Raw genomic sequence first — 17,514 nt, 5'->3', positions numbered from 1 at the left:
TATAAGAGAGTCCTCACAAAATTAAATTGGTTTAGTTAAACCAGTGCAACATTTGCATCCAGACATGCCCTTATCAGCCTCTTGTATGAGGCATTTGTGGAGTCCAGGGGCCTGACAGAGAATTTTCTTGCTCTCCCTGATTAAGCTTAAGGCTGCAAGAACAGTGCTGAAAAAATGCCAGAGAGCTGGCGTGATGCAACGTGCTGTGCAGTGCACTGAGAACTAGGTAAACTGGACTGCATTTGTAAATGACTTCTCTGTCTCAAAAAAAAACAGGAGTACTTGTGGCACCTTAAAGACTAACAAATTTATTTTAGCATGAGCTTTCGTGAGCTGCAGCTCACTTCCGAAGAAGTGAGCTGCAGTGAGCTGCAGCTCACGAAAGCTCATGCTAAAATAAATTTGTTAGTCTTTAAGGTGCCACAAGTACTCCTGTTTTTTTTGCGGATACAGACTAACACGGCTGCTACTCTGAAACCTGTTCTCTGTCTCAGTTACCCCTTCTGTAAATGAAGATAATCATGCTGATTTAATTTAAAAAAAAAATTTCAGAGTGCTCCATTAGAAACTTTACTTACAGATTTACTGCACACACTTTAGCATAAGGGCTTATCTAAACAAAGTTAGTTCACAGCAAGCAGGGGTATACATTTACCCCACACTGGCCTGCCAGGCACTAAGTGCCCATGCAGACTCGGCTGCCATGCACTAAAAGTTCACTAGGGCACTTCAGTATACCCTGCTATGAATGGGAGTAGATTAGGAGTGCAGTAAGGAACTTTTAGTGCATGGCAGCAGAGTCAACACAGACAGTGTGCGGCACGCTACTGCACTCTAACATCCAACATACAGAGACATCATTCCTCTGGGGAGGAATGCAGCTTAGGGAAAAATACATGCAAATACACCAGGTGGTTCAAATGAAACAGAGTCCACCTTGGATACAAAATTCAGGTGTGGCCGGAGCATAACCTGATCCCTGGAAAACTGCGTGTAAGGAGGCCCAGCAATCAGGACTTGCAACTCTCACACCCTCCTGGCAGAGGTAATGGCTATCAAGAATCCAGTTTTCTGAAACAGGATGGGCAGTGGACAGGAAGAAAGGGGCTCAAATGGAGGCCCCATTAGAGCTGCTAAAGCCATGTTCAGGTCCCACAAGTGGACCGGTTCCTGGACTGGAAAATGCAGGAGGAGAAGTCCTTTCAAAAAAAATTTTCACCATGTCGTTGGAGAAACCTGATTTCCCTTGGATAGGTGGATGAAACACCGATATCGCTGCCAAGTGCACTTTCAGAGAACAAACTGCTAAGCCCGATTCCTGAAGGTGTAGCAGGTACTCCAAGATGTCCTGGATGGAAATCTCCACCAGATGGGTCCCACAGGCCAAGGACCACACAGAAAACTTTTTCCATTTCGCCAAGTAGGCTATTTTAGTGGACGGCTTCTTACTGTTAAATAGGACCTACTGGACAGCCTCCGAGCAACGCTCTTCCTCCTTGTTCACCCATGCAGCTGCCACGCCATAAGGTGCAGGGAACTGATTGCCAGATTCAGGGTGTGGCTGTGGTCCTGTGTGAGGAGGTCAGGAAGGAGAGAAAGTGGCCTGGGGGGCTGAACTGACAAAGCAAGGAGGTATGAGGGGTTTGCAAATCCAGGGAGTGGAGGGTGGCTCAGGAGTCCTTGAGCCCATGGAGCCTAGAGTCAGTTAGCTCCGAAAACAGGCCCGAACCCTCAAATGGCAGGTCCCGTAGCGAGTCCTGGTGGTTATAGACCCTAAACCGTAAGTTGGTCGTCGAATAAACTTTTCTTTCGAATAAGTAGTCTCTTGGCCTCTTATTTTTGGGCATTCTGCTGGAGTGGCTCTGTCTGTCCCTTTCATTTACTACGGACACGACCAGTGATGCCACAGGGGAATGAGTATACAGATACTCCAAGCCCTCTGCAGGGACATAGTATTTCTTTCTCCTTTCTTAGATGTTGGCGGAATAGATGAGGGGGTTTGCCTCACCGATCTGGCTATCTTAAGTACCCCTGAGTGGACAGGCAATGCAATTTTTGGGAGCGCCACTCCAGGGGGCACCACAGCCAGCCCTACGGATACCACTAAGGCAAAAATCTCCGGCAACTGTGCATGTGGGCGCAGGCACACCTAAAATGGAATCGACATGAGCAAGCACTCAAAGAAGAATTAAAGAATATATATCGATATTTCCCCCTATGTCAAATGGTCGATCCTTGGGAAAACAGTCATAATCAGGGCCTCCACCACCAATTTGCATTATCTAAACCTAAAATTGTATTATTCTTTTAACAAATAGCCAGATCCTCAGCCCTGTTCTGGTAGCCCAAAGTCACCCTACAGCCAGTTTATTCAGCCCCCTTGAGGATTCCATCTGCATTAGGGGAGCCTCAGGATATATGATAACTCCTGCACCACTCTCTCAGCCCCTGGTAGAGAGGTTGTGAGAGAGTAACAAGGGGAACAGCCAGAGTATACCTATACCCCAGTGATCCCTGGCTTGTGCACCTGGACTTTTCCAACTTGTGCCAGCGTAGATCAGCCTAGAAACTTAAAGCCACCTTTTTTTCCTTCCCTGACTTCCACTCTTGTGCTAAGCATAAGTCAAACAAACCTGTAAATATTCCTAAAGATTCCTTGACATGTCCCTAAGGGGGCAGAAACATGGAATCTCTTCCCTGACTTCCCAGTAGGATTTAATGCTGAAATGCATATAATGAATCAATAAGTAAAGTTTAAAATTTTAAAACAGGCAAAATTTCTGTTTTAGTGTCACTTATTTGCTTAATGTTATTTCACAATATATTTTTTTAAAATTTTAAAACATAGTAAGAGCTTGATGTTTGTATGTACTCAGAATGTCTTGAGATCTGGAGATGAAAAGTGCTACATACGATGAATACAAAAGTGCTACTACCACTGCTATAACACTTTTCATATCACCTTGCTCAAGGGGGTCTCAAAGAAGACAAACATTACTGCTGTGTTACTAATATGGAAACTGAGGCACAAAGAGCAAGTTACCCAAGAGTAGAACTAGTCAGGAATTTTCCAACAAAACAGGCTTTTGTCAGAAAATGCCCATTTGCCTTGCGGATATGTATCATCAGGTTTGATGAACCACAAGCAGCGTTCCAATGGCGTTTCCTGCCAGCTCGCCTGGCTGGCTGCTAGGAAGCCCAGAATTCTAGGGTTCCTGGCTCCAGGGCAGCCCTACCAGGAGGTTTGCTCTGGGCTGGGGACGCCAGGGGTTCCAGACTCCTGGGCCAGCTGGCTCTCCAGGCTGCTCAACTCTCACAGCACAGGGAACCAGCAGCCCCAAGAGTCAGGCAACCCAGGGAACCACCTGGCCTGGTATCCTAGAAACCCTGGGCAGTTTGCAGGGTACAGCTTCCCTGGACCAAACCCCAGAAGCCCTGTCAGTTTGTCACCAACTGCCAAGAAGTTTCACTTTTCCTATTCAGTGGTGGGCAATCGTGAAAATGGAAAGAATTATACCAATTTCAGATAGCAGCTGTTGTGGCTCAGGAAGCATATTTCCTAAACACCACGTCAGTGCTTCCAAAATGGAATTTTTCCAGAACTTCCATTTTGGAGGAAATTTTGAAAAAAAATCTGGGTTTGCCCTGATTCAGAACAAACGCACATTTCAAAATGTCAAAATTTCCTCTAACAGAAATTCGGAGTTTCACCTGCTCTACCCAAGAGCAGAGTCAGCAGCAGAGCTGAAATCAAAATGTACATCTTGACTCCTACTCGAAGCAATAAAGAAAGGGGTGATGGAAGAGATATTGAGTCAGACTATGTCTTCACTAGAAACGCTGCAGGAGCACCACTGCAGCTGTGCCACTGGAGCACTTCAGCATAGAGCCTCACTACAGTGATGGGAGAGGTTCTCCCGTTGCTGTAGTTAATCCACCTCCCCAAGAGAGGTCTACACCAGGGGTTAGGATGGGTTTACTATGTCACTCAGAGGTGTGGATTTTTCACACCCCTGAGTGAAATAGCTGGGTCAACTTTACCTTTTAGTGTTGACCTGACCTCAGTCACAAAATCCCAGCAGGACATCCTGACATAGCATCTCTTGTTTATGTTGCAATATTGTATTAATGTGTGATAACAGCCACAAAACTGCAAACATCTGCCTGTAATGTCAGGCCATAGCACCACGATTAGTGCATGTCTGCTCATCTCCAGTAAATAGGGAACGGCTCTCCAGGCCTCCACTTTGAGTACCATTGCTATACATCTCCTAACTCATGCACACACTGCATTTCAATCACATACATCTGGTACCACCATCATTTTTTGAGTGACGATGTTATCCAATATGAAGGAAAAAGCCACTTGGTCGTCATCGTCCAGAAGAGGATTAATAGCTTTCTCTAAACGAGCCAGTTTATCTTCCTTCTGTAATGAATTTAAAGGATGTTAATAGCTGATCCTCCATCAGTAACTATTTATCATCAAAACACCCTCCACCTTTAAGAGGCAGGCACATATCCACCTGTTTATGAAGATACTCCCCAATAACTCTGTGGTAACCCATCTTGACAACTTACAATAGCTAGAGGAGCAGAGAAGTGTCTTTCTCAAAGAACAGAACTCAGTGTAAAATTGTCTGGTGATCCAATAACAGTAAAAATGCATATAAATAGCCAGAAAAGGAAGAAAGACAACCCACCTGCCCCACTCATTCTTCTGTCTGCACTTCCAAAATCTCTCTGCCCTCAAAACCCTTCAACCCCCATGCCACTCCCTCCCTCTCCATTCTTACAAGAGCCAATTACAAGACTTGCCTCTTTTAGTTTTTCATCACAGAGGTCCAGCATGGACTGAGATATCTGGGTCAGTGAGTGTTTTGGCCCTGCAAATACACAGCAAGTACAGTGATGCACCTTGGCGTCTGTGGAAGCTTTCAGGACTGGGAGGAGGATGAAGCTCACCATCCCCATGGCACACAAAGGAAAACTCTAATCACGGAACACCTGTGAGCATTATGAGGTAACACCCTAAGAATCTCTCTTTACTCGTTACCTGCATTACTGATTATATTTCTATCATGGTTTGAAACATGGCCCCAGCCACATACTATAGTGATTCTCTATGGCACACTAGTTACTAGAGTTTATTATGGACATTATAATAAAGTGGTTTACTTACTATTGTGAGTGTTGTGTCTACATATTCACACTTGTGGGATACACCCTATAGTGCCATTGAACTTTGGGAACCTCCTAGAAAAGCAGTGTCCATTGGGAATCCATAAGCACCCCCTGGACTGCACCAAACCTTTGGAGCAGAGGCCATGGAGTCCCCATTTCCTTCTGTTAAAGCCCAGTCATGAGAGCAGAACTCTGAGGAAGGGAAGGTGGGCAGGAATCGTGAATATGCAGAAGCAACACTCTCCAAGAACCAGTTACTGAAAAGCAGAGTCCTATGTATGTCATGATTCCACAAGTGTGAAATTTGCCGCAAAAACTGCAACTTGCCACAGAATTGCATTCCAAAATTTCAGCTTCAATTTAAAAAAGAATTAAAAAAAAGTTACCTACCTTTCTTAACTGTTGTTCTTTGAGATGTGTTGCTCATGTCCATTCCAATTAGGGGGTGAGAGCGCCGCATTCACAGTACGTGGAAGGTTCTTCCCCTAGCAGTACCTGTAGGGTTGGCTCAGGCACCCCCTGGAGTCGAGCCTCCATGGCACCGTATATAGGGCCCTGCCAACCCGCCACCACTTCAGTTCCTTCTTGCTGGCAATGCTCTGACACAGGGAGAGGCAGGTGGGTCTTGGAATAGACATGAGCAACACATCTCGAAGAACAACAGTTATGAAAGTTAGGGAACTGTTTTTTCTGCTTCGAGTGCTTGCTCATGTCAATTCCAATTAGGTGACTACTAAGCAGAAACTCAGAGGCGAGGTCAGAGCTCAAGGGTTTGCTGACTGAAGCACCGCTCTGCCAAAGGCTGCATCGTGTCTAGCCTGCTGAGTAAGGGCATAATGTGAGGTAAAGGTGTGGAATGAGGACCACGTTGCAGCCCTGCAAATTTCCTGGGTCAGAACCTGGGGGAGGAATGCCGCTGAAGATGCCTGTGCCCTTGTGGCATGCGCTGTCAGCATGGGGACAGGTACTTTCGCCAGGTCATAGCACATTTAGATGCACGTTGTAATTGATAATGAAATTCTTTGAGAAGAGACTGGGAGTACTTTCGTTCTGTCTGCTACGACGATGAATAGTTGAGCAGATTTTCAAAATGGCTTTGTCCGTTAGATATAGAAGGCTAATGCCCGGCAAACTTTCAAGGAGTGGAGTTTTTGTTCCCGGCTGTTTGCGTGCAGCTTGGGGTAGAAAACTAGGAGAAAAATATCCTGATTAACACAAAACTGGGAGACAACTTTCAGGAGGAAGGCCAGGTGTGGCCAAAGCTGAACCTTGTCCTTATAAACACTGTGTAAGGAGGCTCAGATGTTAGCGCCTTAAGTTCGGATGCTGCCCTGGCAGAAGTTATTGCTACATGGAATGCTACATTCCATGAGAGAGAGAGAGAGCAGAGAGCATGTCACAAGTGGGGTCCCATTAGTTTGGAAAGAACCAGGTTAAGGTCCCAGGCTGGGACTGGCTGCCGTATTTGAGGGTATAACCTGTCAAGCCCTGTAAGAAAGTGTCCAACTATTGGATTAGTGAAGACTGACTGGCCTGCAAATGGCAGCCAAGTGGACTTTTACTGGCGACACAGAAAGCCCTTGCTACTTTAGATGTAGAAGGTAGTCCAAGATAAAGGGTATTGTCAAGTGCATAGGAGATGTGTTTTTGCAATAACCAAATTGTGAATCTTTTCCATTTGGCTAGGTAGGTGGCCCTAGTGGACCGTTTCCTACTTCCAAGGAGGACTTCCCTAACTGGATCAGAGCAAGCCATCTTTTAGCCATGGAGTTTCCAAGCCATGAGGTGGAGAGATTCGAGGATGGGATGCTGAAGGCGGCTGTGGTCCTGAGTCATCAGGTCCAGGAGCTGCGGTAAGGTCATCAGGGTTTCCACTGACATCTCCAGAAGAGACGTGTACCAGTGCTGATGTGGCCAAGCTGGAGTTATCAATATCACCAATGCTTTGTCCCTCTGAACTCTGAGTAGCACCTTGTGGACGAGTGGGATGGATGGAAATGTGTAAAGGAGGTGGTCCATCCAGCGAAGAAGGAACACGTCTGCAATCAAGCCCCAGTCTGTTTATATAAAACATCGCTGTTGTATTGTGTGTCATGACTGACACACATCTCCCCTCCAAGTGAGCTTGGCAGGTCTGGCATGCCAGACAGACTGCCTTCAACTCTTTGACGTTGATGTGAAGTGAAGTGAGAGCTCCACTTGGACTCGAGGCCTTCAGTCCTAAGCTCCCCTAGATGCGCTCCCCAACCCATCACTAACATGTCTGTAACCAGTGACAGGGATGGCTGAGGTTTGGAGTAGGGAATAACCATATATACCACTTGCAGGTTGAGCCACTATAGGAGAGATTCAAGAACCGGTTGTGAAAGAGTGACTACCTGGTTTAGACTGCCCTAGTTTGGTCGATACACCAAGGCTAGCCACACCTGAAGAGCTTGGAGTCTCAGTCTGACATGCTGTACTATGTAAGTACAGGCAGCCATGTGGCCTAGCAGCTTTAGGCAATTCCTTGCTGTGGTGGTAGGGAATTGTCAGAGACCTTGTATGTTGTTGCAACAGGTCTGAAAACGCGACTCTGGTAGAAATGCTCTCGCCTGTTTTGAGTCCGGTGCCAGGAGCTTGGGGACCAGTGCAACTCCCCTGCCTGTCCACTGCCAGAGGGTAGCGGTGACCAGTGCTGAGGGGATGGCGACCGACATAGTACCATCGCTGGCTTGCCTCGGGACAGCACCGACGGTCTCGGGTGTGCCACTGCTTTTGAGCTCAGTGCCCTGTCTTGCCTAGGTGGAGAAGGCAGCACTGTGAATGTGATAAGTTCTCTCACCACCTCAAAGGTCTCCAGCGTGGAGGGCAACTCCAGCGCAACGGTCCTTTTGATGCAATTCCCCCAAACACTTCAAGCAGTAAGTGTGGGGGTCACTCCTGGGCATAGGCTTGCTACAAGCTGCACAAGGTTTAAACCCCGGGGACTGAGGCATGCCCCAGTACTGCGGGGGGACACGATGAGGGGTACCCCCAGAACAATTCCCTACTGGAATTCTAACTATATACTGACTGACTGACTACTAACTACTGATTTAACTATTTACAGGAGAAAAGTCTGAAGACTACTAGGGAGAAAGGCTTGCCAAAGCAAAAGAGAACAAGCATTCTGGCTAACCATCACAGGCGGTAAGAAGGAACTGAAGTGGCAGCGGGTTGACAGGACCCTATATATGGTGCCATGGAGGCACTATTCCAGGGGGTGCCTGAGTCAAACCGACGGGTACTGCTAGGTGAAAAACCTTCCAGTTACTGTGCACGTGGCGCGCACACCCCCTGACTGGAACTGACATGAGCAAGCACTTAAAAAACCACCCATTATTCTAGCCCTCATGTTTGTGAAGAAAACACGGAAAACCAACTGAGCAAAGACGGGTGCTTCCTTTGTGAATGAAGTGGCTACAGATTTTCCAGACTACTGCAGAATCCAGGGAGGTCTACCAGAGTTTAAGTCCTGCTTGCCGCTGAATACATGGGGCCTGGAATATGGCAAGGCTTAGCACTTATATAGTGCCTAATATTTGTAAAGAATACTTGTCAGATAAAAAGCTGTGTTAACAGGAGTCACAATAGGGCTGCCTCACAGTGGTTCAGTGAATCAGCCCTTTTACCCAGCAACTGCATGTTGCTCTATAAAATCTAAAGATTCATTTTTCAAAAATAGGTTTCTGGCTGGGACGAAAACCTTGAAAACACCAACCAAATGAAAATCACTATAGTGACGTCTGCCTGAAGCCAGTCCACACTACAAAGTTTTGTCAGAATACTTACATTGGCAGGGTGTGAAAGAACCACACCCTTGACTAACATAGCTCTGCCAAAAAAAACCCATGCAAACACAGCTATCCTGGCGACAGACCTTTTGCTGGTATAAACTCTACTGGAGGGTCTAAGTCTCCACTGGGGGGTTCTGCTGGCATAGCTGTATCAGCAAAACCTTTGGCTATGTCTACACCACGGACCTTGCAGCAGCACAGCTGCACCACTACAGCTGTGCCACTGTAAGGTCTCCCAGGTAAACTGCTCTTTGCCAGCAGGAGAGAACTCTCCCGTCGGCATAATTAAACCATCCCCAAATGACTGGCATTAGCTATGTCGGCAGTAGAGTCTCTCCTGCCAACACAGTGCTGTCCACAGCAGCACTTTTGCTGATGCAACTTATGTCGGTCAGAAAGGGTTTTTTTCACATCCCTGACCGACAGAAGGGTAGTCTAGACAAAGCCTTTATAACGAAGGCTACTCCTCGGTTTGCAGAATATGAAGTAATAGCCTTGAGAGGTGTGAATTGCCGCAATTCACTTCAAGGAATGTATAGATTCTGAAGCATAATATGGCAATGTAAATACTAACATTGGTAACTATCTCACTGCTGATCAAATTTTGAAAGAAAAGAGGATGATCATATCGTAAAGTGCAATCTACCAAGAATGACTCATTTTGGCTTCACCTGTGGACAGAGCTCGGGTTATGGCCAGAAATTAACAGGGTACCTCCACCCACAAATCTGACCTCCTGTTGATAAAGCCTTCATTACTTCCTAACTGCCCAAGCCTCTTATTTTGTTTTGTATAGACAGATTTTAGAGTTCACCCCTTCTAAATTTATAAACAAGCTGACTAATTTATTGTCCTCCTGATATCTTTGAAGAAATCCGTTATATTCATCTTATCCATTTTGACAGCGTTAACTTTGCTGCTTTCATCTTTTCCCTGCAGTGTATGAGAGTTTTCCCCCTCCCATGCCACCAGATTCCATACACAAGGCATATGCACAATTCCCATTACAGTGCAACACAGCTCACCAGATGAAAAACTGAACCTCAGTGTTTTAGGGAGCTTCCTACCATTGTACGTTGCACTGTTCTTCACAATCAGCTCCAGGTGTTCACGGAACTCTTCCCGGGAAGGGTATAGACGTTTACGGACATTTTCACGCAGGGTCTGTAGGTCCATAGGCCGTGTAATGATTTTGTAATAGTCTTTCACGACCTTTGCATTAACAGGTGTGTGAAAAGGATATGTCTGAGGAATACAAAAAAGAATGGGCATTCAATCCCATCAACCTCCACAAGCAGAATAGCCAGCAGATCAGAGGCCCTCTAGGGTATGTCTACATGGCATTTTGGAGTGAGCCTCCCAGTCCGGTCAATAGACTTGGGGTATCAGGGCTCACACTAGCACTCTAAAAATAGCTGCATAGACAGCACTTTGAAGTTCAGGTAGGGCTCAAGTTTGGGCTTGGAGGTCTACCCCCCTCCCTAGGCTTCAGAGCCCAACCTGCAACTTCAAAGCGCTGTCTGCACAGCTATTTTTAGAGTACTAGTGTGAGCCCCACCACCCCAAGTCTATCAACCCGAACTGGGAGTCTTGCTCCAAAATGCTGTGTAGACATACCTACTAAGCTACACATGCTGAAGATCACCTGTATGTGACTGTGGTATTTTGTTTCTCTCTACAGAATTTACTATTCTATTATGACTTTGCCATCACTCTGAGGAAGAAGCATCCCACAAGGACTTCAGTGGGAGTTACTGGGTGTTCAGCACTTTTGAAAGTAGGTTTTCTTACACAGTAGCCTAAATAAGAAACTTAACTTTAGACTCCTATTTTTGTAAATCTTGGCTAATATTTTAAAATCAATTCCAACTTTACCTAAAACCAAAAACAAGTCTATATTCAATAGCTCTCTCCAAAGTCCCACATAAATTTTTAAATTAATGGAGATATCCCATCTCCTAGAACTGGAAGGGAGCTCGAAAGGTCATCGAGTCCAGCCCCCTGCCTTCACTAGCAGGACCAAGTACTGATTTTTGCCCCAGATTCCTAAGTGGCCCCCTCAAGGATTGAACTCACAACCCTGGGTTTAGCAGGCCAATGCTCAAAACACTGAGCTATCCCTCCCCCATATAATACAATTATAAAGCTGTATAAATTGCTGCACAATTGTCCTCTTTGTATCCGCTCTATAATTGTGCTCCAGAGATTCTAAGCTTTTATTTTAAAAAAAATTCACTAATCCTTACTGTTGCAAAGATAATCTTCAAAGTGTGAAATAAATGTAAGCCAATACAATGTCGTCTTTGAGCCTGGTGACAGCTTTGAAAGTGTAGATCAGAATGCAAGAGCCTATTAGTGTGGTGTTGAGTCTGAAGCTTAATGATGACACGTCAACATTGTGAATTATTCCACTGCTGATCATTTTTAAAAGAAACATGAAGCTAATTTACTTACTAATTGTTGGATTAGTAACAAATAATGGGGTGGGAATTAAAAATTCAACCCCTTCTCCCCACATTGATCCTTTCCCCCCTTTACTGCTCAGATGACAGGAGGGAAATGAAAGCAGAGATGTATCATCTCCCCAGTGCCAAAAAGGCTTAAGTGCTTTCCCTGATTCCAAGAGCCCAGTTACCATATTGCCTAGATATCTATGATTCAGTTACTCTTACTGAAAATACCCTGCAGCACAATAAACTGAAGAATTGAGGGCAATATTCAAGGGATGCAAGTCTGACTGGACTGGAGCAAGGAGGCAGTGACAGTGAGAGAGCTTGCGGGGGCAGTGTTGTGTAATTCTGGGGTCTCAGAGTCAGCCACGGAACTCAATCTATCAGCCTACTTAGGACACAGAACTTTGACCATACGGCCTAAACTTACATTGGGAAGATCTCGCATATCGTTGATAATGCCCTCTAGAATCGATGACAAAGTTACCATAGGGTCCGTTCGTCGCCGATGGATGGACTTGTGAGGCCGCTGAAGAAATCAGAAGTAGGAAGTTCAGGCACTTCCAAAACACAAAATATAAATCTAAACAAGTTCTCTGCAGGTTTAGTTGATTAATTCTATGGGTGGATATGCAGCTACATGCCTCATGTGCTGTACTATGGACGGCCAAGAGCAGTTTAAGGACTGAACAGGGTGGACAATGGGTAAGGCTGCGAGTCTGTCACGGATTCCGTGACTTTCCATGACCTCTGTGACTTCTGCAGCGGCCAATGGCGGCTCAGGAGCTACCCAAGCCAGGCAGCCCCTGGGCCAGCTTCAGCAGTTTGGGTGTGAGGGAGGGTGCGGGGGGGGCATTTACCTCAGCGTGGGGGGCTCCCACTGGCATGGCCCTACAGCTTCTAGGTGGAGGGGTCAGGGGGCTCCACATGCTGCCTGCACCTGCGGGCCCCACCCCCCCAGCAGGGGTCCCAGGCCACGCACCGCTGCCTGTGCCCCACCCCACCCCCCGAGCACCCACGGCACCCACAGACACACACCCCCCTTCAAGAACCCGCAAGTTTTAGTTAGACTATATAATAAAAGTCATGGACAGGTCATAGACCGTGAATTTTTGTTTACTGCCCATGATCTGTCCATTACTTTTACTAAAAATACCCATGACTAAAATGTAGCCTTAACAATTGGACATGAAGAGACTAAAAATTGATCCAATGATATCTACACTCACATTCAAGTAATCGCAGTGAACTGTGGTCCCAACTCGCCGCTTTTTCTTTGGAGGAAGCTGCTGTTTAGGGAACTTCAAGACCAGTGATTTCCTGCGAACCTCATCTGCACTAGAGAAAAGAAATAGACCTCTTATTTCCTTTGCATCTCTTACCAACAAGACTGTTTGCACCTCAGAATCAGCACAGATCCTGTGTGGTACAATACCAAGCTCAATCAGGATTTAAATACTACATTCATCAACAATATATCCAAAACCCAGCCACTTTACTCCTGTGTCTACTGAACCTGTGATGTTTATGTATCTTGCATCAGCCCACAGACTGCCTTTCTCACCACCCATCCCTGCACCTCCAGTCCTGCCCTCACCTCTCAATCAGTTGCTTTCCGAGAACAATTTTGGTCCCCTCCACTTTGATAAGCTCTTCGTTATCATTGTGAATGACTGTCTTTTCCAGCTCTTCCTCCTGCTCCTCTGTCATGGCAACAGGGTTGGAGGGTGGGGCATTCGTTTGATAGTAGAGGGGACAGAATTTATTAGTTCTCATGTGTCCAATTGCACCACAGGCTCCACATTTTAACTGCAGAAAAGATAAACAAGGTGAACAATTAAAATGTATTCAGAGTTTAAGGGCAGATGGGAACTACAGATCATCTAGTCTGACCTCTCACATATCACAAGCCATTAAATTTCACCCAGTTATCCATTTTAAGCCCTGTATAATTTGTGCTTGGTTAAAGTATCAGTTCCAGAAAGGCATCTAGTCTTAATTTGAAGTCAGAGACAGAGAATCCACCATTTGATTTAGAGGTAAGATTATTACCAATTTACCAGTAAGATAGCAGCTTCTTACTGGCCTGACGTTCTAGCTCCACATAACATATAAAGGAAATAATTAGTGCAGTTGATTAATCACAGTTAACTCACGAGATTAACTCAAAAAAATTGATCATGATTAATCACACTGTTAAACAACAGAATACCAATTGAAATTTATTAAATATTTCTGGATTTTTTTTACGTTTTCAAATATATTGATTTCTATTACAACACAGAATACAAAGTGTATAGTGCTCACTTTATATTATTTTTAATTACAAATATTTGCACTGTAAAAATGATAAAATAGTATTTTTCAATTCACCTCAGACAAGTACTGTAGTGCAATCTCTTTATCATTAAAGTGTAACTTACAAATGTAGAATTTTTTTTGTTACATAACTACACTCAAAAACAAAACAATGTAAAACTTTTAGAACCTACAAGTCCACTCAGTCCTACTTCTTGTTTAGCCAATTGCTAAGACAAACAAGTTTGTTTACATTTATGGGAGATAATGCTGCCTGCTTCTTATTTACATCACCAGGAAGTGAGAACAAGCATTTGGATGGCACTTTTGTAGCCGGCTTTGCAAGGTAGTTACATGCCAGATATGCTAAACATTCATATGTCCCTTCATGCTTCAGCCACCATTCCAGAGGACATGCTTCCATGCTGATGATGCTTGTTAAAAAAAGATGCATTAACTAAATTTATGACTGAACTCCCTGGGAGAGAATTGTATGTCTCCAGTTCTGTTTTACCCAAATACTGCCATATATTTCATGTTATAGCAGTCTCGGATGATGACCCAGAACATCTTGTTTGTTTTAAGAACACTCACCACAGATTTGATAAAATGCAAAGAAGGTACCAATGTGAGATTTCTAAAAATAGCTACAGCACTCAACACACGGTTTAAGAATCTGAAGTGCCATCCAAAATCTGAGAGGGACGAGGTGTGGAGCATGCTTTCAGAAGTCTTAAAAGAGCAACACTCTGATGTGGAAACTACAGAACCCGAACTACCAAAAAAGAAAATCAACCTTCTGCTGGTGGCATCTGATTCAGATGATGAAAATTAACATGCATTAGTCCGCTCTGCTTTGGATCGTTATCAAGCAGAACATGTAATCAGCATGGACGCATGTCCTCTGGAATGATGGTTGAAGCATTAAGGGCCATATGAATCTTTAGCGCATCAGGTACGTAAATATCTTGCAACACCAGCTACAACAGTGCCATGGAAATGCCTGTTCTCACTTTCAGGTGACACTGTAAACAAGAAGCAGGCAGCATTATCTCCTGCAAATTGTAACCAAACTTGTTTGTCTGAGCAATTGGCTGAAGTAGGGCTGAGTGGACTTGTAGGCTCTAAAGTTTTACATTGTTTTATTTTTGAGTGCAGTTATGTAACAACAACAACAATCTACATTTTTAAGTTCAACTTTCATGATAAAGAGATTGCACTACAGTACTTGTATTAGGTGAACTGAAAAATGCTATTTCTTTTGTTTTTTACAGTGCAAATATTTGTACTAAAAATAAATATAAAGTGAGCACTGTACACTTTGATTTCAGTTACAACGGAATATAATATTTGAAAATGTAGAAAACATCCAAAAATATTTAAATCAATGGTATTCTATTATTAACAGCACAATTAATCACGATTCATTTTTTTAATCGCTTGCCAGCCAAAAATTGCTCATGTCATAGTAAGAGTCATTAGCATTTATCTGGAAGTACTGGACCTGGGATATTCCAGACCATGTTATAGAGCAAAACTAAGCATGGAGTGTGTGACTTATACTTGATATTAAGACCCTGGAAACAGCACCTATGTTGTCAAATCCTATCCCATAGTTTTCTCCTCTTTCTTTTATCCAAATGAGGATAAGGTTTGTTAGGACACTGTATTCCATTGCTTTTTCTCCCTTGGATTGCTTTGTTTTACTTGATGCTTCGTTACCTTCAGATCTGGCCGCTCCTTCATTTTCTTGGGTTTTTTCTCTGGTGGGCCCTTGAGTTTTTCTTTTTCCTGGTTCCGTTTGAGCCGCCTTAACTGCTCCTGGATCCTGCGCCGCTCCTTCCGCATCTCCTCCCGGTGCTGCTCATCAAAGAGGGCAAATTTTCGTCTGGAACACAAAGGTTTTAATCTAGGTCTACAAGTGGCCAAGCATCCTTCTGCCAGCCCAGTTTTCCTGGAACTTGAACACCCACAGAGCCTTATCCCCAAACCGTAATGAAAAGCACTAGTATTTTTGTTTAAACACTTCCTCCCATGAACTGGATTTATCTAGTTTCACTGATGGGAGCAGTGATCCCTAAAAAGTCAGCATGCATAGGTGGATGGGCAGTAGAACAAGATCTCTTTCCCAACACAGCAATTGCGAGCACATGTCAGCAACACTCCCAGGCATGGCCAGTCCTGGAGTGAAGGAGACACTTGAGAGTCTGACTGGTTGACCCACATGGCACTGGTCACAGACTATCTGGACAACTCAGTCTATTTTTTAAGATATACTGTAGATTTACTAAACTAGAAGATACGAAATATTTTTAAAATTTCTACATTAAAAGAATATTAGGATTACAAAGTCAAGCATTCAGATTGCCCGTGCAACCTTAATTCAGCCCTTTTATGCAGATGCATTATGATACAGCCTATGATCACATCCTATTTTTTCCACAGGCCCCTGCCTCATTCAGTGCACAAGATAAATGGTGCTCTCTGAATGGGTAGCTATTAAATATGTTTCTTTATCCTTATCATGCAATGACCTCAGACCTCATTTACCACACACCATCCAAACCCTACACTGAGTACAGAATTATTAATTTCCTCATGGATTTTTCTATTTTGTTCGTCACTGTAAATTTTCAAGTGCTTCATAAACACTAATTAATTTTCTAACACCGTTCTGAGCTGAGAGGAGGAGATTATCCCTATTTTCCAGATTGGAAACTGAGGCACAAAGAGATTAAGGTCAAAACGGTCAGAAGTGTCCACTAATTCAGGGAGCCCAATTTGAAATGCTTAGGATATATACGAGGCAGTCGGTTTAAGGTTCCATTAGCAGCCTATGGTTTTAATACAAAACTGAAAAATCAGAAATTCTGTCATGTGGAATCATAATGATCCCCCACATAAGTCTTAGCAGGGCTGAAAACTTTAGATCTACAGCACAGTCCTCTGCCACTTGAGCTAAAAGAGTAACTAGTAGCAGCACTAAGCTATTATCCTCCATGTGGACCAGTCACTAGATGGGGAGAAACAAACTTTGCTAGTGGCTTTTATAGCTTTTTACTAGTCAGCAGAGAAACATAGGGAGTCAGAAATTTTGGGTTCTGTTCCGGGTTCTGGTGAGGGGTTTTCTCTAGTTGTTTCAGACTCTTTCTGCCTATCCCTGTTGCTCCTACCCCCTGTGCAGCTAAAATGAGCTACTGTAGGGGAAATCCTACCCAATCCCTGCGGCACTGGACTAGCACATGCTAAGTATAAATAGAATTTTTGCAGAATTTATTTACTAGCCTCTGACAAACCTCTGAACACATGCAAATAGCATTTTCAGAGGCTTACATGCAGCTGGAATTTCGCTGGTATTTCACAGAGACAACAAAAAAAGGCAGCCCTATAACCTGAGGGCAACCCCTTGCCAACGTTCAAGTTCATGCACTAAAGTCTAAAGGTGCTAGAGCTTCTCAAATAAATGGTTACAATAATTTACACTGGCAAAACATTTCCATTTGCTGAAGTGGCTGAACCATCTTTGTTTAAACTTTCCAAAAAAATCAGCCAGAGACAGATATCTAGCATAAAAATTTTCATCCCAAATGATTAATGTTTGGCAGAGTTATAAAGCGATTGAAAACAAGGTCTTACAATGGAAAGAGTTAGGCAACCTTAACTGTAAGTGTGGCTGCTTTCTTCACCTACAATAATCCCAGACATCAGCACTGCTGAGGAAATTCAATCACATTAAAAGACAACACCTTTTGAACATAGAGGGA

General features: G+C 44.2%; 1 protein-coding gene across 4 annotated transcripts in view; it reads right to left on the bottom strand.

Moving 5' to 3' along the window:
* TAF1 (TATA-box binding protein associated factor 1) overlaps window positions 1-17,514 on the bottom strand; it is a 100,664-nt gene that overhangs the window by 20,649 nt on the left and 62,501 nt on the right. For all 4 annotated transcript variants that reach the window (XM_039487815.1, XM_039487817.1, XM_039487816.1 and 1 more), the window contains exons 25-31: window positions 15,473-15,638; window positions 13,050-13,261; window positions 12,682-12,790; window positions 11,883-11,981; window positions 10,070-10,247; window positions 4,819-4,886; window positions 4,307-4,429 (exon numbers count right to left, since the gene is read on the bottom strand). In XM_039487815.1, coding sequence (XP_039343749.1) covers window positions 4,307-4,429; window positions 4,819-4,886; window positions 10,070-10,247; window positions 11,883-11,981; window positions 12,682-12,790; window positions 13,050-13,261; window positions 15,473-15,638 — 955 coding nt within the window. The remainder of the gene's footprint in view (window positions 1-4,306; window positions 4,430-4,818; window positions 4,887-10,069; window positions 10,248-11,882; window positions 11,982-12,681; window positions 12,791-13,049; window positions 13,262-15,472; window positions 15,639-17,514) is intronic.

The sequence above is a fragment of the Mauremys reevesii genome, linkage group 9, assembly GCF_016161935.1.
Source record: "Mauremys reevesii isolate NIE-2019 linkage group 9, ASM1616193v1, whole genome shotgun sequence".
NCBI lineage: Eukaryota > Metazoa > Chordata > Testudines > Geoemydidae > Mauremys > Mauremys reevesii.
This window is presented reverse-complemented; position numbering and strand designations above follow the sequence as displayed.